Source organism: Scomber scombrus, chromosome 22 (assembly GCF_963691925.1).
Source record: "Scomber scombrus chromosome 22, fScoSco1.1, whole genome shotgun sequence".
NCBI lineage: Eukaryota > Metazoa > Chordata > Actinopteri > Scombriformes > Scombridae > Scomber > Scomber scombrus.
Window position 1 is genome coordinate 23618604 of NC_084991.1, and position 21061 is coordinate 23639664.

General features: G+C 37.0%; 2 protein-coding genes across 4 annotated transcripts in view; one reads left to right on the forward strand and one right to left on the reverse strand.

Annotated features, from left to right (window-relative positions):
* The window catches only part of eps8a (EGFR pathway substrate 8a, signaling adaptor), a 44744-nt gene extending 38425 nt beyond the window's left edge, over positions 1-6319 (forward strand). For 2 of the 3 annotated variants that reach the window (XM_062443459.1, XM_062443461.1), the window contains exon 21: positions 2820-6319. In XM_062443459.1, coding sequence (XP_062299443.1) covers positions 2820-2930 — 111 coding nt within the window. In that variant the 3' untranslated portion in view covers positions 2931-6319. The remainder of the gene's footprint in view (positions 1-2819) is intronic. The other variant, XM_062443460.1, reaches the window with a different exon arrangement.
* Positions 6320-11386: 5067 nt separating this feature from the next.
* ptpro (protein tyrosine phosphatase receptor type O) overlaps positions 11387-21061 on the reverse strand; it is a 39812-nt gene continuing 30137 nt past the window's right edge. Inside the window, exons 20-27 of the mRNA XM_062443585.1 lie at positions 20721-20811; positions 20202-20278; positions 18559-18693; positions 18089-18211; positions 14715-14869; positions 12877-13012; positions 12490-12615; positions 11387-11861 (exon numbers count right to left, since the gene is read on the reverse strand). Of these exons, the coding sequence (XP_062299569.1) occupies positions 12511-12615; positions 12877-13012; positions 14715-14869; positions 18089-18211; positions 18559-18693; positions 20202-20278; positions 20721-20811 (822 nt within the window). The 3' untranslated portion in view covers positions 11387-11861; positions 12490-12510. The remainder of the gene's footprint in view (positions 11862-12489; positions 12616-12876; positions 13013-14714; positions 14870-18088; positions 18212-18558; positions 18694-20201; positions 20279-20720; positions 20812-21061) is intronic.

The following is a 21061-nucleotide window of genomic DNA, read 5'->3' on the forward strand; positions in this document are numbered from 1 at the left end:
AAATGAGAAGATTCACTCTGAGATTTCATTTCTGTTTCATCATGTAGATAAAATATGTGTAGTTCAGACTTTTCAGAGATTCCTACAAATTAAAACACAGAGAACTCTTCATTTCTTATTTAAACTGAACATTTTGTCATTTTTAAACCAAATGAAATCCTTGTTTGTTGGTAAGTATGAACCAGTGATGATGTTTCTGTGGGAATCTCTGGATAAAAACCTTTATTCACCTTTTTACCTGCAGCTGGTTACACAAAGATCAGACGTCACCTCTTAAATTAACACTGAGAAATACAGAATGATAAAAAAAAAATTATACATTCATAAATAAATAATAATAAAGGTGCTGAAATAATTAATGAAATAAATACAGAAAAAAACTTTTATTATATTTCTAAATGTTAAATAATCCACATTTTTTGTCTGTATTCATGTTTGTATGTTAATAAAGTAAAGTAACGTCTTTATAAAGAATGACTGATCAGTACACATTTATATATTTGTTCCAATTAATATATTATGTATTTATTCATCAATAAGTAATTTATTAAAGATGAAACATTATTTTAAATGTATAAATAAAAGCTAAATAATTACATAAATACAAAGTTAAATGTCATTAACATGGAAATTGATGCATGTTTTTATTTATTAATATATAAATAATACAAATACACACAATTCTTTACAAATAATTAACTTCAGTAGATGTTGGTATGTTAATAAGTTCGTTAGTACTAATATACAAATGTAAAAATACAGTCAAAAAGAAATTAATTTGTAGATTTGTAACCATAAATTTAAATGTAAGTAATTTATGTTGTTTAATTCAATTATACATCTAATTATTTGGCTTTATTTATTTATGCATACAATTAAATTCCTTTTAAATCTATCACTATTCTGTCACTATTTAAGCATCTTTTTTTATTTTCTAGAATAAGTCATTTTTCGTCTTCCGTACTTTTCTGCTTTCCTCAAATTTTTAAAATGATAAACATTTATTTGTAACTTGTTCATTCATATGAGCCTTTAGAGCAGATTATCATGTTTATATTTTAGTCTGACAGATGTTTGTGTGACCAGTTTTAGAAAAACCTGAGGAAACACTGTTTTTTACCCAGCATGCACCCTGAGTCACCAGCTGACTGTAGAGATGTTCATCCTCGCTCTTTACAGCCGCAGCAGACGCCAAAACACCACTGGCTGTTTTTACATGAAGCCTTTAAATCTTATATTATCATATAGTATTTACAAGACATGAAAATATAATATAGCAATAATGATGTAAATGTTATTTAATGTAAAGGTGAAATGAGCAGAACTTTATGGAACTGTGGGGTTTATTGTATAACCATTAGAGCCATCAGTCTTCACTGCTACATCATAAACAGAAATCCTCATAACTACTATCTTATTAAAACTATTAACTATTCATTTCACTAAAACACATGGCAATAGATACAGAGATAATCTGACCCAGAACAGCCTCAATGGACAAACATTTGTAGCATCTATACAAAATATAACATTTAAAATAGTTTCATTTTGGTGCATTTTGGGCCACTTTAGGAAAAGAGAAATTTGGGGTGTTTTTTTTTTACAGCTGTTAAATTTAACCTGAACATTATGTAAGGGGTTAAGAAGTGAGAAAATATATAAAAAGTTGGGGAAATACAATTTAAAAAAACATTTAACATTTTTAGACAAATACAATTGAAAAAAATGCCTTAAAAAATTGGGAAAATACAATTGTAAAAAAATATTTAAAAAGTGTAAATAAAATTTTTCAAAAATTGTTAAAAATTAAATTGTACCACCTAAATAAAAGAATGTATAAAATGTTGGGCAAATACAATTAAATTAAGTTTTTAATTTTAGAAATTAAAATTAAAAAATATCTAAAAATATCTGGGAAAATACAATTTAAAAATAAAAAAATCTCGGTGAATATAAGGTGAAAAAATGTGTACCCCCCAAAAACAAAATTAAAACATTTTCATTTCTTTGCATTTTGGGCCACTTTAGAAAAAGTCATCAAATTTCAAAGTAAAAGAACATGTAGGTTTTCCAGCTGTTAGATAATAAAGAGGCTCATGTAATAATATACAGCGTGTGAAGAGTTAATAATAAACAGCATGGGAGGAGTTGAACCGGCTCATGTAATAATAAACAGCATGGGAGGAGTTGAACAGGCTCATGTAATAATAATAGTATGGGAGGGGTTGATAATAAACAGCATGGGAGGAGTTGAACAGGCTCATGTAATAATAAAGAGCATGGGAGGAGTTGAACAGGCTCATGTAATAATAATAGTATGGGAGGGGTTGATAATAAACAGCATGGGAGGAGTTGAACAGGCTCATGTAATAATAAAGAGCATGGGAGGAGTTGAACAGGCTCATGTAATAATAAACAGCATGGGAGGGGTTGAACAGGCTCATGTTATAATAAACAGCATGTGAGGGGTTAATAATAAACAGCATGTGACGAGTTAATAATAAACAGCATGGGAGGAGTTGAACAGGCTCATGTAATAATAAACAGCATGGGAGGAGTTGATAATAAACAGCATGGGAGGAGTTGAACAGGCTCATGTAATGACAGCCAGCAGCAGGAAGCTCGCTAGAGACGCTCAGTCGCTTCACAGCAGCGAGACGCCACTCTGTGTTTGACTTCCTGTCGTCTAACCAGCTGTTTGTGTCTCTGCTTCTCTGCTCTGCTTCTCTGCTCTGCTTCCTTCCTTTTTTTGCTCTCTGGATCTTCTTCTTCTTCTTCTTCTTCCTCTTCTTTTTCTTTCCTCCTCTCTGTGTCTGCAGAAGAGTTCAGGCTCTGAGCTCCAGCAGATCATGAGGAGGCGGCAGGAGAAACTAGCAGCCAGCACCTGCGATTCAGGGGTGGAGTCTTTTGATGAAGGCAGCACCCACTGAGCTCCTCCTCCTTTCCTTCCTTTTTCCTCCTTTTACTTTATTTTTTATTTCTTTTCTTGCTGTCTTTCTCGCACTCTTTGACCCTCAGGCGGCGGCCGACCACGCAGAGTTCGTGGAGATAATGCGGCGCCGGCAGGAAATCCTCAGCTCGTCTCCATAGCAACGCCCTCACCAGATATTCTGCCACGTTTGCCTGAATGAAGCTCATGTGAACACTTCTCTGGGATTCTCTGGGTGATATTGTCTTTTTTTGAACAGCTGCTCAAGTAGCTCGTTTCCCAAAGCAAAAAAAACCTCTCAGTATTAAATGTAGGAGAACGGCTGCTAATGTTTGTTAGCTTCAGTTTGTGCTTCAGATGACTTATTACATTTGAGTCGCAGCGCTCAGCAGTTGTTTGATTAAAGATCTCCAAAAAACGAGAAAGTTTCAAGGTATTTCAGGAATCCTCAAAGACTTTGAGCCATGGGGACATAAAAAGAATCAGTTGAATAAATGATGGAAAGATTTGAACCTTTTTCCCAAAGTTGTAAACAATCAAAAGTGACAAATCTCATGTGAAAAACAAACTTTAAATGTATCTGTATTAATTTAATTATCCTGAGAAAACATCAGTCTTAACTACTCATCTCTTCATCTTAAGATAATGGAATAAAAAGAAAATACTTATCTAGTATCTTATTAAATTAATGAGCATGTAAGATGTACCTGATAATAAAACTTTTGGCTCGTTGCAAGTTGGGAAATAGATTAGAAATCATTTTAGTCGTACAGCAGAAACGATGTGTTTAATGCTGCGTTAACTTTGACCTTGTTGGAGCTGGGATGACATCACAAACCAGTTTAAGAAGTCAAAAAAACCTGTTAAAGCCACGTTAGAAACTGACAGTAACATCATAGCATCATGTTTGCAGATAGAAGTAGGACTCATAGCATCATGTTTGCAGATAGAAGTAGGACAGTGTTTAGTATAGGAATCATTTAATGCTAATAAACACTGTTTTACAACTTAAACACTATCGTAGTGCAGGATGAGGCTCGTTCCAGTTGAAATTTGTAGCTTGAAACTTGGAAGTTCAGATTTCCAAGTTCAACTGGAACGCACCGAAAAAGCCCAGAAAGATATTTCCTGTGTCCAAGATGCAAACTTTCTTCTGGATGTTTTTTATAAGCACAACACAATACGTCTTATTCCAAGAAAATGGTCACAGTTAATTATCTGCTATCTAATATGTGCAGAATAGTGTTTATATCAGGTTATATTTCATACACAAGTTTCTACAGTCGAGTCTTTGTGGATTCTTTAAATATCTTCTGAGTTTTTTAAAGGTTTGATTCTGAAGTTTAACTCTGTGACTTGAATGTGATGCAAATATCTGCAGCTGGTAAATAAACTGATGAGTTATTGAGAAAACAAAAGAAATGAAAAGCATAGTGAATGTTGGCCTGAATAGATTTAGCACATAGAGACTGATTAATATAAATGTACATGTCAAGATGTTTGGAGGATAAAGAGAAATCTGATATTCTCCGTATATATATATATATATATTATTTCCTTTTTTTTTTCAATGATTATTCCAGAAGTTGAAATAATAAATATATAAAATAATAAAAATGAATCATGTGAAAAAGCAAAGGGAAAATTATCTCCTTGAAATGAAGAAGAACTTTATTATAATGTTTAATTTATGAGCCAGCAGTGATTTAGAGTTAGAGGCATAATCATTAAGAAACAGACGATTGATTGATTGATTGATTGATGATCAGCATTTTTTGCACAATAAGGAGAAAAATCAGTTTAGTGTTTAAATCATTTTTCTGTTCAGATGTTAAAAATCTTCTTCTGTCAGTCACTTTTCTCCACCGGATAGATTAAAGTTACAGTTCGATGTTAAATTACAGACTGACTCTAATAATTCGTAGCACTTTTAAAGTTTTGTGGATGAACCCTTAAACTTTCTGCACGTTAACCTGTCAGTGAGCTGTTTAAAGTGATTCTCTACACAGAGAATGAGAAGCTAAACTCCTCTGCTGCTCTCTTTCTATTTGCTCTGCACTGAGCTGTTTATTCATGGTGAGTTTACTCTGTCCATCAGTCAAGAAATCATCAAAAATCTAATTTAACCCTCCTGTCGTCTTCCCGGGTCAAATTGACCCCATCTCTTTTGACTGTTCCCTCCCTCCTTCCCTCCCTCCCTCCCTCCCTCCCTCCCTCCTTCCTTCCATCTTTCCTTCCTTCCTTCCTCCTGTCCCTCCTTCCACCTTTCCTTCCTCGACCTGAGGAAAACAGGAGGGTTAAGTTGTCAGGAACATTTCCACAAATGTGCTTTCAGTCTGTCTGATTGCTGTGAATTGGTTAATAGTAGCACAATAAAACCTGATGTTAGAAACACACCTAATAAGAATAAGCTAGAATAACTATAACAACAGGGCGGCTTCCTATTGGTCAACTGCTCAAATCCATAGTTCAAAATAAATCAGCAGAAATCAAGTTTAGATTGAAAAGGAACTTTTCCACATATGTACTTTAACTCCCAGCAGGTGAATTTGATGCATAATGTCACAACTTCAAATGCTGGTGACAGAAAGAGGAAGACATAAAAAGCTTTTCTAACAGCAGAGCTTCTTAAAGGTGACTACTGTTGGAGGTCTGTCTTCCTTTTCTCAGCCCATACTTACAGTATATTAAGAAGACAGGGTAGCCTTTTTCGGTGTCCGTGCTTCGGTTGACGTGCACAGGTGGACGTGCTTGTCTTTACCCTAGAACGGCTGCGCTTGAAAGCTGCGCTTCAAGTCATGCCACCCTCTATGTACCATGACTAGTAATTTATTCCAGCTGTTCTGTATAAGGACTGATTACACCCACAGCACGCCCACACACAAGAAAGGACTTACCAATTACGGGGAGTGTACTTCCAAATAGCAATACTGGGTCCAGAGTCAAACCAGCAGTCCTAACTTACACTATGTACTGTAAACACTTGCATACATACAGACGGGCCCAGTAAACTCTCTACTCACTGTCATATTGATTGTATTGACTATGTTTTACACTTCTGCACTTATTATGTTTCTGGAGATATTTCCTTAGTCGACTGTAATGATTGTGAAAAGTGGACAAAATAAAAAGTATGAAACTGTAGCACAACACTAATATTATAATAACACTGTAACAACACTAATGATTAATGCTGAGTAGTTTAACAGCTGGTGGATGATCGCTGTTGTTAATGACAACAGATTAAGTCTGTTTTTAGTTTCTAGAAGCCAATCAGATGAAGAAATGTTAGTGACAATTTGACAGAAATAAAAAAAGCATTTGTATGTGTATAGTTTTCATGGTGCCTTTTCCATATAAATCTGCTCATTCTGCAATAAAACATTTACAAAAAAACAACTGTCATTGTTGTTAATACAGTAAAACTAACTCTGAAAGTCTGACGTCTGCTAATAGAAACCAGGACAACATGCTTTAGTTTACATTTAAACTTCAATAACAGGAGGGTCAAAGTTATCTTCATTCAAAGGTCACATACAGAACAATATGATGTCATGTGGGTCAGAGTATTAAAAAGGAAGGAAGGAAGGAAAGCTGGAAGGAAGGACAGACCAACAGAAGGAAAGTAAGGATAGAAGAGGAAAAGACAGGAACAAAAAGGGATGGAAAAATGGAAAAGAAGACAGTAAGAAAAGAGGGAAAGAAGTAAAGATGGAAGGAAGCAAGGACAGACAAATGGAAGGAAAATAAGACAGGAAGGGAAGTACGGAAGCAAAGAAGGAATGACGGAAGAAAGGAAAAGAAGGCAGGAAGAGGAAGGAAGTAAAGATGGACGGAAGGTCACGAACAGAAGGAAGGAAGGAAGCATAGAAAATAAGAGGAAGGGAAGGAAGGAAGCATAGAAAATAAGAGGAAGGAAGGAAAGTGGGCCGCATTGGACCTCCCTGATCTCTAACATTTTGCATCTTTAGTATAAATCTTGTCGACTTTATTTTACTCAGTTGTTCAGCTGTTTGTGTTTAAACATTTCATTTGATACGTTTGGCGTCTTAGTCCAGTAAAACGGTTACAGCTGTAAAATATCCAATATCAGATGTTTGCTTTTAACTCTCGTCATCGTCGTTTTGTTTTTAACGTACAAACTGAATCACAAACAAAACATAACTGCAACATTTTATTTTGTTCCAACACGCAAACACACATTAAAACTCTGTGACGACGATCTCAGAGGTTCAAGATCGTCTCTCCAAATTTTAAGTGACACAAATGCACAAGAAGAAAAAATGGCACCAATGACATACAAGTTTGGACTGGACACACACTAAGCAAGAAAGAACCATAGAAGAGTGTACAGTGCTGAGCTTCTGAAAATTGTCTTTTTGAGAGTTGTACCAAAGTGCCACAGACGAGTTCTCCTAGAAACATCGGAGGTTTCCAAACGTCCAGCTGTTCACAGCGAACCCCATCCCCCCCCACTCCACCCCCCCAACATAAAACCCCAAACCGTCGTAGTGATGAGAGAACTTCTGGCTCAGGTAATGATGATTCACATACACAACAACTTTTAAAAAGAAACAAACAAAAACCTCTAAAAAGCAACAAAGTCATCTCACAAGAATCACTTTTGGCGCTTTTCCACTACACCGTTCCAGCACGCCTCGCCTCATTTCTTTTTGCGTTTCCACTAGGGAAAGTACCTGGTACCTGGTACTTTTTTAGTACCTGCTCTGGCGAGGTTCCAAGCAAGCCGAGCCGATACTAAAATGTGACGTCAACACACTGCTGGCCGCTGATTGGTCAGAAGAGTTGTTGCTGGAAGAGTCATGAGCCGACCAGCATTTTTAAATACCGGCAACAGCGTTACCATAGTAACAGCTATACGGCTCAATTTTCTTGCTTTGTGTGAGACAAAGCCTCATACAGCAGCAAGAACACCATCGCCTCAATGTCCTCCATTGTTTATGTGTTTGTGTCACATATAAAACGAAGTCACGGCAGTTTCGCAGAGCCGTGCTATGACAACCCCGCCCACGTTGAGTAGGTGCTATAGTAATGGAAAAGGTTTGTTCTGGAACCGTACCGAGGCTAGCCTAGCCGAGTCGTGCTGGAACTGTGTAGTGGAAAAGCTCCATTTGTAATGACGAGTAGAAACAGAATATTAAGCAGTAGTAGTATGTACAGTACATCTGATATCTAAGAGTGAAATGTAACTTGTTTCAGATCGAGTGGCGACTTGAACCAAAAAAAAGAGCCGAAACCTCAGCGAGACGGCAAACAGCTGTTGAATCAGTTTGAACCACAAGGCCACAATGACGAATCATTTTACAAATCAACACTGAAAGAGTCCGGAGGCCTTTTTTTTTTCTTTTTTAAAATTTTTACACACATTCATTGTTTTCTTCAAATGTTTTACAAATTTGGATGCAAGGTGTGGCCAAGATAATGCAAACAGACGGTATCGGCTTTTCATTTAACCCTCCTGTTGTCCTCAGGTCAAGGAAGGACAGGAGGAAGGGATGAGGAAGGGAGGAAGGAAGGAAGGAAAGGAGGAACGAAGGAAGCAAGCAAGGAAGGATGGATGGAAGGAAGTGAGCAAAGAAGTATGGAAAGAGCAGGGAGCAAAGAAAGAGGGAAGGAGGGGATGAACGAAGGAAAAATTAAAGAAAGAGGAAGGAAGGAAAGAAGGAACAGTCAAAAGAGATGGGGTCAATTTGACCCGGGAGGACGACAGGAGGGTTAATTAAATCGTAGCATTTGGGATGAAGCATTTAAATATTAGACCACATTTAAAACATTAGTAATACTTTTTTAAAATGTATTTTACATTAAGGGAATGTACACACGTAGCTGATATCTGGAAAAACTGATATAAATTTGATGCGTTTTTGCCTTTCATCTACAGGAGAACGATTATTAGTCACAGTATGCGACAGAAAATGCATTAACGTCAGATGTGTTTAGGCTTTATGCAACATATTTATGTATTTATGAAGGTTCTTGTAGATAAAACCCAATCTGGTGTGTACGATGTTATAATTGAAAACAAAGGGGGGAAATATTAGTTATTATAAATACCAGCTACGTGTAAACATGGCCCTAAAAACATGTTCTATAAAAATTTGACAAACTAAAACTGGGGATAATGTGCCGAATGTTGAGACTGAAAAGCAGTATTTGAGGAAATCAGGTTGAACCACAAGGCCACAAATGGAAAAAAAATTCAAAGTCAACACTGAAGTGTCTGAAGGCCTTTTTACGCACATTCATGTATTTTAATAAATCGGATACAAGGTGTGGTCAAAATAATGCAAACAGTCTTTCTGCTTTTCTTGGCAGTCAATGTTAATATTAGTTTTATTTTATTGGACCCTTGTTGTTAATCTGCGCTCTCATTTTGACGACACCCTGTAACATCCTGAAGAGAAAGTGTAAAACTTTGGGTTGAATGAAGTCGACCACTCTGATCTGTTCAGCAGACATTCTCTAAAGTCATGGAGGAAGTAGGAAATCTGGATTTTTTTTTCTTTTTTTTGCCCTTCAAGTCAAAAATGTTCAGTAGAAAGATGATAAACGACAACAAAACGTTCGTAACTAAGTCGATCTGATAACTAGGAGACAGACACCGATGCTTCAGAAAATGGCTTGACGACAGTTTTCTGTACACAAGTTGAGTGTTGCAGACAGATATGCAGATATGCAGACAGCCACCAGGGGGCCCCAAAAACAACAAGATTTTGTCGCTATTTTTAAACGTTTCATGTTACGATCACTGAATTTCTTACAACGGCACAAAAACTTTTCTGAAATCCAAAAATGTTTTCCTACGTACGTAAAATTTAGGGGATTAATAGAAACAATTACAATTTTTCCAAATGTAATAAAAATAGCAGATAACAGTTAATACAAAATTTGGCTAGATCAAAATTGGGAATTACAACAAAAATGTGAATCCCTCAAAACTTCTGCTCTAAACCCCAAACACAGCAGGACTGTTACAGATGTTAAAAACCTGTAACCATCTCTTAACTTTTATTATTTTTAAGTGTTACAATTTTCAGCTATGATATATAAATTTAGGGAATGCCACTCAAAAAATTTCCATAGTGCCAAATTTTGCAGCAATTTTTAGCAAATTTTTGGATTACAACAAAATTATAGTTAAATTTGAACATAATTTATTGAGGGAATAAACAAAATTTGGGGATAATTACAGTTTTGAATGCAGAAGTCATATTAAGATGTAGAACATTTTGTCCCTACTAAGTTTTGGTAGCGCTGTAACAAACCCAGTGAATGTATCTTAAGACAAAATGTTATTGTATATTTTGTGGAATGACCCATTAGACCAGATTCAGTTTTGAGGTTGTTATTTGTAGGTTTTTTTTATATTGTCCTTCACTGTAGAAAAAAAAAAAGAAGAAGAAGAAATTCAAGTGGTGCTCGGTGGACCAGAAAGGCTCGAGCCGGCCCCGAAGATACGCTGAGCAGATATGTTTCTGTCGTTCCCCAACACAGAGTGACACAAAGGGAAACTCAATATCATGCTTTTTGATATTGTAAATATTTCAGTGGTTTTTTGGCAGTTCTTCAGATAGGATTCTTTTTCTCTGCCGCTGGATTGTTGCCGCCGATGTGATCACGAACCTCACAGAGTAAAAAACAACCTCTGCGTTCTTCAGACGGAGACTCTTATCCTTCATCAGGAATATCGAGCGACGTGGTCGTACAGCAGTCCTCCTCCTCCTCCTCCTCCTCTTCCTCCTCCACAGCAGCAGAAACTCTTCCCTTCTTCTGTCAGCAGGTCAGGCAGCTCCGAGGCCTCAGTGCAAATACAAACTATCTCTACAACCACAGTCTCTCTATCTAAAGCGGCCTCTAACTCTCCGCTCAGCGACGGACGGCAGCACGAGGCCGACTCACTCGTCTCCACGCTGAGACCTTTTCCTTCCCTCCCAACTCTGTGTTTTTTTTGTGCCCTTTTTAAGTTTTTGTGCAGAGCCAGCAAACATTCTGACGTTTCACTGTCATCGATTCGACCGGACAGAGTAAAAAATTTGGATGCTGTTCAGTAAAATCAGGACTGGAATATATTATTGATTAAACACTTTTGTAGCTTTCTGCACATTAAAAACAGCAGAAAAAATGTGATGATGCTTCAGCGGATGAACAAACGACTGGAGAGCATCTCTAAGCACGACGATGCTTCTTGGTTGCTTGTGTTGTTTGAACGCCAACGCTTCACTAACTAATTAAAAAACAGCTTCAACTCGCCAAACTGGAAAATGTTGTGCTCATTTTGGATCCAGACGTTCATCCTCGGTCCAAAGCTTGCTGGGTTCCTTCAGTGAATACGAGCCGTGCAGCCGTCCTGGCGGTGACTCAGCATGTTGGAGCCGGTGTCATCGGTCGGGTGGCAGTGTGTGTAACGTCCGTCCTCACTTAGCAGGAAGCCAGGAAAGCTGCACGTGATCAACTTTTTTTTTAAAACGACGAAAAAAAAACAACGAATAATAATAAAAAATGAGTTTGGAAGCGGAGGAAGAGGCCAGTGTGCTTTCTGGTTTTTTTTCAGCTACTCCTGAGATTAAAAAACATAAATTAAAATGAAAAACCGCTGACTTGGTTCCACCGACTCGTCGCCTCACGTCGTCTGAACGAGGACGGACTCAGTGTAGACGTCCAATCACAGGACGGAGCTGGTTAAGGCTCCTCCGTCGGTCCGGTTCATGTTGGTCAGTCAGTGAAGGCTCCTTAAGGCAAAGCTCCATCCCATGCTTTACACCAATTCAAACAAAAAACTGGATTTCACTATTATTAATATTATTATTATTTTGTTGTGTTCTGCTGTTTTTTCTTGATACTGATGATGAAGCGGATCTTCTTCTGCAGAGAATGGATGCCTGAAGCACAGGAGGTTGGGTGTGTTCACAGCCTGAAGAACCAGGAACAAACAGTTAGTCTGCAGGTATTTAAAGACTGTGTAAAGTGAATTCAGACATTTTAAATAGGTCATAAATGTATTTCTAAAAAAGGTGTAAAAAGCATTTCAACCATTTAGATTTGAATTGTGGAGCTAGGCTTCAGCTGAGTTAGCCACCAAGTTAGCCGCCGAGCTAGCAGCTGAGTTAGCAGCAGAAAGCTCTCAGACCTAGCGTCCATGTTTCTGGTAGAGGTGGTGACTTTGATTGACAGGTGACACTTGGTAGGGGGCGGGGCTTCAGCGGACTCGGCGGCCACTCCCACAGCGTTTGGGAGCAGAGACAGAGGCAGACTTTTACACAACTTTGAAGCCTAATTTCATATATTTGGTCATTTAATCATTTAATCATTAACATTTGGCAGAGTGGTTAACAACACACTTTACTGTGGTATGTCAAACTCAGAACACATCTCGTTGTTTGGTTTTATTTCTTTCTATAAAGCACTTTGTAACATTATTAAGAACAGTGCTGTGTGTATAAATAAAGTCACGTTAACGTTGAGACTGTGTGTTTGTGTGTGTGTGTGTGGTGTGTGTGTGTGTGTGTGTGTGTGTGTGTGTGTGTGTGTGTGTGACTCACGTCTGGAGGAGTCTGCCGTCATTATGTCTTGCTGGCGTTCTCGTAGATAACGTCTGAAGTGATCGACTGCTGCTTCTTCTTCTGCCACATCAGCAGCACACACTGATGGATGAACACGTACTGCTCCTAAACACACACACACACACACACACACACACACACACACACACACACACACACACACACACACACACACACACACACACACACACACACACACACACACACACACACACACACACACACACACACAATCGTCTGATTAAAGCCTGAAATCAGCATGTTTGTGACTTTTACACCATTAATCATTCAGAGCATCAGCTGAGAACTGTGTCTGTAAATATGTTCCTTCATCATCATCATCATCATCATCATCATCTTCCTCACCTCAGTCTGGACCATCGACAGACGGTGTGAACGCATCTCAGAAACCATTCCCAGGATGTCAGCGAACTCGTGTTCTCTGATGTGCTGCATGAGACGATCCAGAGCGATGAAAGTCCCTGTTCTCCCAACGCCAGCACTGCAACATACAAGTACTTACTGTAGTACTGTTAGAGGTACTAGTACTTACTGTAGTACTGTTAGAGGTACTAGTACTTTACTGTAGTACTGTTAGAGTTACTAGTACTTACTGTAGTACTGTTAGAGGTACTAGTACTTTACTGTAGTACTGTTAGAGTTACTAGTACTTTACTGTAGTACTGTTAGAGGTACTAGTACTTACTGTAGTACAGTTAGAGGTACTAGTACTTTACTGTAGTACTGTTAGAGTTACTAGTACTTTACTGTAGTACTGTTAGAGGTACTAGTACTTACTGTAGTACTGTTAGAGTTACTAGTACTTTACTGTAGTACTGTTAGAGGTACTAGTACTTTACTGTAGTACTGTTAGAGGTACTAGTACTTACTGTAGTACTGTTAGAGGTACCAGTACTTACTGTAGTACTGTTAGAGGTACTAGTACTTACTGTAGTACTGTTAGAGGTACTAGTACTTACTGTAGTACTGTTAGAGGTACTAGTACTTACTGTAGTACTGTTAGAGGTACTAGTACTTTACTGTAGTACAGTTAGAGGTACTTGTACTTTACTGTAGTACAGTTAGGGGTACTAATACTTACTGTAGTACAGTTAGAGGTACTTGTACTTTACTGCAGTACAGTTTGAGGTACTTGTACTTTACTGTAGTACTGTTAGAGGTACTAGTACTTTACTGTAGTACTGTTAGAGGTACTAGTACTTTACTGTAGTACTGTTAGAGGTACTAGTACTTACTGTAGTACAGTTAGAGGTACTAGTACTTTACTGCAGTACAGTTTGAGGTACTTGTACTTTACTGTAGTACAGTTAGAGGTACTAGTACTTACTGTAGTACAGTTAGAGGTACTAGTACTTACTGTAGTACTGTTAGAGGTACTAGTACTTTACTGTAGTACTGTTAGAGGTACTTGTACTTTACTGCAGTACAGTTAGAGGTACTAGTACTTTACTGTAGTACTGTTAGAGGTACTAGTACTTTATGTAGTACTGTTAGAGGTACTAGTACTTACTGTAGTACTGTTAGAGGTACTAGTACTTTACTGTAGTACTGTTAGAGGTACTAGTACTTTACTGTAGTACTGTTAGAGGTACTAGTACTTACTGTAGTACAGTTTGAGGTACTAGTACTTTACTGTAGTACTGTTAGAGGTACTAGTACTTACTGTAGTACAGTTTGAGGTACTAGTACTTACTGTAGTACAGTTTGAGGTACTTGTACTTTACTGTAGTACAGTTTGAGGTACTAGTACTTTACTGTAGTACAGTTTGAGGTACTTGTACTTTACTGTAGTACAGTTAGAGGTACTAGTACTTTACTGTAGTACAGTTAGAGGTAGTAGTACTTTACTGTAGTACAGTTAGAGGTACTTGTACTTAGCAGTAAAGTATCTTCATCATCAGCTCCACACATTAAAACATTTACTGACTCAGGAAACATAAAGAATAAAACATGATGGATGACATAATGTGCATTACATCATCGTGTCTAATTGTATTTTAATGGCTGTTAACTTCCTGCTCTGAGACTCAGCTTCTCTCAGCGGCTCAAAGTTTCCTCATCAATAAAAAGCAGAAAGTCAACCTGAGCTCACTGACATTCCTTCACTGACCTGTTCATTTATTTACTGTTGATATATTTAATATGAATCTTATAGAACAGATAAGAGTCTGAAATCTCCTCACCTGCAGTGCACTATGATGGGGTCTTTGGTCCTTTTGGCCTGCTGACGGACGATGTGGACGAACTGCAGGATGCTCTCGATGGCGTTGACGGTGGGAACGCCGTGATCGGGCCACGAGGTGTAGTTCAGGTGGAGAACGTCCTGACTCTCGTCCGCCTGCAGGGGGCGACATATTATTTCTTTGAGTTTTTATATGATAAGTTTATTAAAATCAAACAGGACTGTATCACATCATGTTAGTGCTTGTTTCTCTTTGCTTTTATATGTTTTAATGTTGCTTTACTGCAGAATTATAGTGATGTAGTATGCAGTATTACAGTAAAAGTACTGCAGTATTATAGTGATGTAGTATGCAGTATTACAGTAAAAGTACTGCAGTATTATGAGTGATGTAGTATGCAGTATTACAGTAAAGTACTGCAGTATTATGAGTGATGTAGTATGCAGTATTACAGTAAAAGTACTGCAGTATTATAGTGATGTAGTATGCAGTATTACAGTAAAAGTACTGCAGTATTATAGTGATGTAGTATGCAGTATTACAGTAAAAGTACTGCAGTATTATGAGTGATGTAGTATGCAGTATTACAGTAAAAGTACTGCAGTATTATAGTGATGTAGTATGCAGTATTACAGTAAAAGTACTGCAGTATTATGAGTGATGTAGTATGCAGTATTACAGTAACAGTACTGCAGTATTATAGTGATGTAGTATGCAGTATTACAGTAAAAGTACTGCAGTATTATAGTGATGTAGTATGCAGTATTACAGTAAAAGTACTGCAGTATTATGAGTGATGTAGTATGCAGTATTACAGTAAAAGTACTGCAGTATTATAGTGATGTAGTATGCAGTATTACAGTAAAAGTACTGCAGTATTATAGTGATGTAGTATGCAGTATTACAGTAAAGTACTGCAGTATTATAGTGATGTAGTATGCAGTATTACAGTAAAGTACTGCAGTATTATAGTGATGTAGTATGCAGTATTACAGTAAAAGTACTGCAGTATTATAGTGATGTAGTATGCAGTATTACAGTAAAAGTACTGCAGTATTATGAGTGATGTAGTATGCAGTATTACAGTAAAAGTACTGCAGTATTATGAGCGATGTAGTATGCAGTATTACAGTAAAAGTACTGCAGTATTATAGTGATGTAGTATGCAGTATTACAGTAAAAGTACTGCAGTATTATGAGTGATGTAGTATGCAGTATTACAGTAAAAGTACTGCAGTATTATAGTGATGTAGTATGCAGTATTACAGTAAAAGTACTGCAGTATTATGAGTGATGTAGTATGCAGTATTACAGTAACAGTACTGCAGTATTATGAGTGATGTAGTATGCAGTATTACAGTAACAGTACTGCAGTATTATAGTGATGTAGTATGCAGTATTACAGTAAAAGTACTGCAGTATTATAGTGATGTAGTATGCAGTATTACAGTAAAAGTACTGCAGTATTATGAGTGATGTAGTATGCAGTATTACAGTAAAAGTACTGCAGTATTATAGTGATGTAGTATGCAGTATTACAGTAAAAGTACTGCAGTATTATAGTGATGTAGTATGCAGTATTACAGTAAAAGTACTGCAGTATTATAGTGATGTAGTATGCAGTATTACAGTAAAAGTACTGCAGTATTATGAGTGATGTAGTATGCAGTATTACAGTAACAGTACTGCAGTATTATGAGTGATGTAGTATGCAGTATTACAGTAACAGTACTGCAGTATTATAGTGATGTAGTATGCAGTATTACAGTAAAAGTACTGCAGTATTATAGTGATGTAGTATGCAGTATTACAGTAAAGTACTGCAGTATTATAGTGATGTAGTATGCAGTATTACAGTAAAGTACTGCAGTATTATAGTGATGTAGTATGCAGTATTACAGTAAAAGTACTGCAGTATTATAGTGATGTAGTATGCAGTATTACAGTAAAAGTACTGCAGTATTATGAGTGATGTAGTATGCAGTATTACAGTAAAAGTACTGCAGTATTATGAGCGATGTAGTATGCAGTATTACAGTAAAAGTACTGCAGTATTATAGTGATGTAGTATGCAGTATTACAGTAAAAGTACTGCAGTATTATGAGTGATGTAGTATGCAGTATTACAGTAACAGTACTGCAGTATTATGAGTGATGTAGTATGCAGTATTACAGTAACAGTACTGCAGTATTATAGTGATGTAGTATGCAGTATTACAGTAAAAGTACTGCAGTATTATAGTGATGTAGTATGCAGTATTACAGTAAAGTACTGCAGTATTATAGTGATGTAGTATGCAGTATTACAGTAAAGTACTGCAGTATTATAGTGATGTAGTATGCAGTATTACAGTAAAAGTACTGCAGTATTATAGTGATGTAGTATGCAGTATTACAGTAAAAGTACTGCAGTATTATGAGTGATGTAGTATGCAGTATTACAGTAAAAGTACTGCAGTATTATGAGCGATGTAGTATGCAGTATTACAGTAAAAGTACTGCAGTATTATAGTGATGTAGTATGCAGTATTACAGTAAAAGTACTGCAGTATTATAGTGATGTAGTATGCAGTATTACAGTAAAAGTACTGCAGTATTATGAGTGATGTAGTATGCAGTATTACAGTAACAGTACTGCAGTATTATGAGTGATGTAGTATGCAGTATTACAGTAACAGTACTGCAGTATTATAGTGATGTAGTATGCAGTATTACAGTAAAAGTACTGCAGTATTATAGTGATGTAGTATGCAGTATTACAGTAAAAGTACTGCAGTATTATGAGTGATGTAGTATGCAGTATTACAGTAAAAGTACTGCAGTATTATAGTGATGTAGTATGCAGTATTACAGTAAAAGTACTGCAGTATTATAGTGATGTAGTATGCAGTATTACAGTAAAAGTACTGCAGTATTATGAGTGATGTAGTATGCAGTATTACAGTAACAGTACTGCAGTATTATGAGTGATGTAGTATGCAGTATTACAGTAACAGTACTGCAGTATTATAGTGATGTAGTATGCAGTATTACAGTAAAAGTACTGCAGTATTATAGTGATGTAGTATGCAGTATTACAGTAAAAGTACTGCAGTATTATAGTGATGTAGTATGCAGTATTACAGTAAAGTACTGCAGTATTATAGTGATGTAGTATGCAGTATTACAGTAAAAGTACTGCAGTATTATAGTGATGTAGTATGCAGTATTACAGTAAAAGTACTGCAGTATTATGAGTGATGTAGTATGCAGTATTACAGTAAAAGTACTGCAGTATTATGAGCGATGTAGTATGCAGTATTACAGTAAAAGTACTGCAGTATTATAGTAAAATTACTGCAGTATTAGATGTTCTAATGTTAAGTGTTACTGACGTATCCCAGTCTGAACTTCCTGATGGTCCACTCTGGTGATTCGCTCTCTGACAGCATCTCTACGCTGATCTCTCCGTACATCACCGGCTCGTCTGTGAACGGCCAGTAATGATCACACTTCACCTGAAAGCACAGACAGCTGTTAGCGGAGCAATCATCACATAGATCTTATATATCAGGCTTTCATACACAGGAAGCAGCGAGTTAACAGACAGGAAGCAGCGAGTTAACAGACAGGAAGCAGCGAGTTAACAGACAGGAAACAGCGAGTTAACAGACAGGAAACAGCGAGTTAACAGACAGGAAACAGCGAGTTAACAGACAGGAAACAGTGAGTTAACAGACAGGAAACAACGAGTTAACAGACAGGAAGCAGCGAGTTAACAGACAGGAAACAACGAGTTAACAGACAGGAAGCAGCGAGTTAACAGACAGGAAGCAGCAAGTTAACAGACAGGAAGCCGACTGACCCTCCGCCGCTCGTTGCACTGCGTCAGCATCACTACGATCGGAGACTTTTCCTGCAGAATCATCTTCCAGAAGTCGTTTCTGGTTTCGGGAAGCGGTCCCTGCGTAGCGATGTATTCATTCGGATGTTTGTAGCCCTGAACGCAACACGAGGACACAGAGAGTTAAAGAGTTAAAGAGTCACTGATGCTGAGAGGAAAGGTGAGAATAAACAGCTGGTTTAAAGGAAGTTAACGTCATTTCTTCCTGATTTTAACTGAACTTTACATTTCTGACTTCCTGTTCCTCAACAGTCTGGAAACATCAACGAGAAGCAGAAACTAACCGATAAATCAAAGCTCTCCACGGCTCAATAACCAGGCTGCTGTATAATGTACATTATGTGCATTAATGTAAAGTTATATTAATTATTAATTATAATGGAGCAATGCAATCAACACTAAAAACTACATTAAAGTTTAAAGTCAGTGTGTGTTTAATAATTTAACACTAAAATATTATAAAAGTATTTTTAGTATAATTATTATTTTTATTGTTTTAAGCAGCATTAGTTGTTTTATTAAACAGGGTTTGTGTAAACAGTACATTTATATATGTGTGTGTATGTGTGTATATGTGTGTATATGTGTGTATGTGTGTGTATATGTATGTGTATATGTGTGTATATATGTGTGTATATGTGTGTATATGTGTGTGTATGTGTGTGTATATGTGTGTATATGTGTGTATGTGTGTGTATGTGTGTATATGTGTGTATATGTGTGTATGTGTGTGTATATATGTGTATATGTGTGTATGTGTGTGTATATGTGTGTATGTGTGTGTATATGTGTGTATATGTGTGTGTATATGTGTGTATATGTGTGTGTATGTGTGTGTATATGTGTGTATATGTGTGTATATGTGTGTATGTGTGTGTATGTGTGTGTATATATGTGTATATGTGTGTATATGTGTGTATATGTGTGTATATATGTGTGTATGTGTGTGTATATGTGTGTATATGTGTATGTGTGTGTATATGTGTGTATATGTGTGTATATGTGTGTATGTGTGTGTGTATATGTGTGTATGTGTGTGTATATGTGTGTATATGTGTGTATGTGTGTGTATATGTGTGTATATGTGTGTATATGTGTGTATATGTGTGTATGTGTGTGTGTATATGTGTGTATATGTGTGTATATGTGTGTATATGTGTTTATGTGTGTGTATATGTGTGTATATGTGTGTGTATATGTGTATATGTGTGTGTATATGTGTGTATGTGTGTGTGTATATGTGTGTATATGTGTGTGTATATGTGTATATGTGTGTGTGTATATGTGTGTATATGTGTGTGTATATGTGTATATGTGTGTGTATATGTGTATGTGTGTGTATATATGTGTATGTGTGTGTATGTGTGTGTATATGTGTGTATATGTGTGTATATATGTGTGTATATGTGTGTACTGTATATGTGTGTATATGTGTATATGTGTGTGTATATGTGTGTGTATATGTGTGTATATGTGTGTATATGTGTGTATATGTGTGTGTATATATGTGTATGTGTGTGTATGTGTGTGTATATGTGTGTATATGTGTGTATATGTGTGTATATGTGTGTATGTGTGTGTATATAGATACAGATGTAACTTACAGGAATGTAGTTGGCGTTGATATAATCTGAACCTTCGTCGTTGTGCATCGAAATCAGTTTCACTCGACTGAAGTCGTCTGAAGATTAGAAAGATTCATCAGTTTATCTTCATCATCATCATCATCATCACATCTTCATCATCATCATCATCATCACCATCATCATCACATCATCACAGCTTCATCATCATCATCACCATCATCACATCATCACATCTTCATCACATCATCATCATCATCACAGCTTCATCACATCATCACAGCTTCATCACATCATCACATCTTCATCATCATCATCATCACTAACCAAACCTGCACCTGATACGTCTGACCATTTTCCTTTCCTCAGATTGGACCCCTCAGCGGGCCGGTTCTGGCCTACGGGCCTCATGTTTGACCCCCCCGATTCACAGCTTCTACTAATCGAGGCTTTATAATAACTAAACCATAATACCTGAAACACTCAGACTCAGACTAGCTTTCCTCCTAATAACTAGACTAACAGTAGACAAGCACTCACAGGGCAGGATGTTGGTGTATCTGTTCTTGGGTCTGTTAACAGGCAGATCTGCAGCATCGTGGGTCAGATCCAAGCCCACACTCTTCAGCTCCTGAAACACATCAAAAGGTTCCAGATGTTAGTTTGTGTCTCATTTGAACTGATGTTCAGTGTTTAATGTGTTTGATCCTGTGCTGCTGTGTGGTGACCAGCAGGGGGCGCCAAACCTCCATCAGTGCAGAAGAAGAAGAAACACAACGAGGTGATGACGTCATTAACAGAGCGTCAGTCAGAGATCAGACGGGAGTTAATAGCTTTATTGATCTGTTTCTCCTCTCATATACTCATGTATTCATTTATTC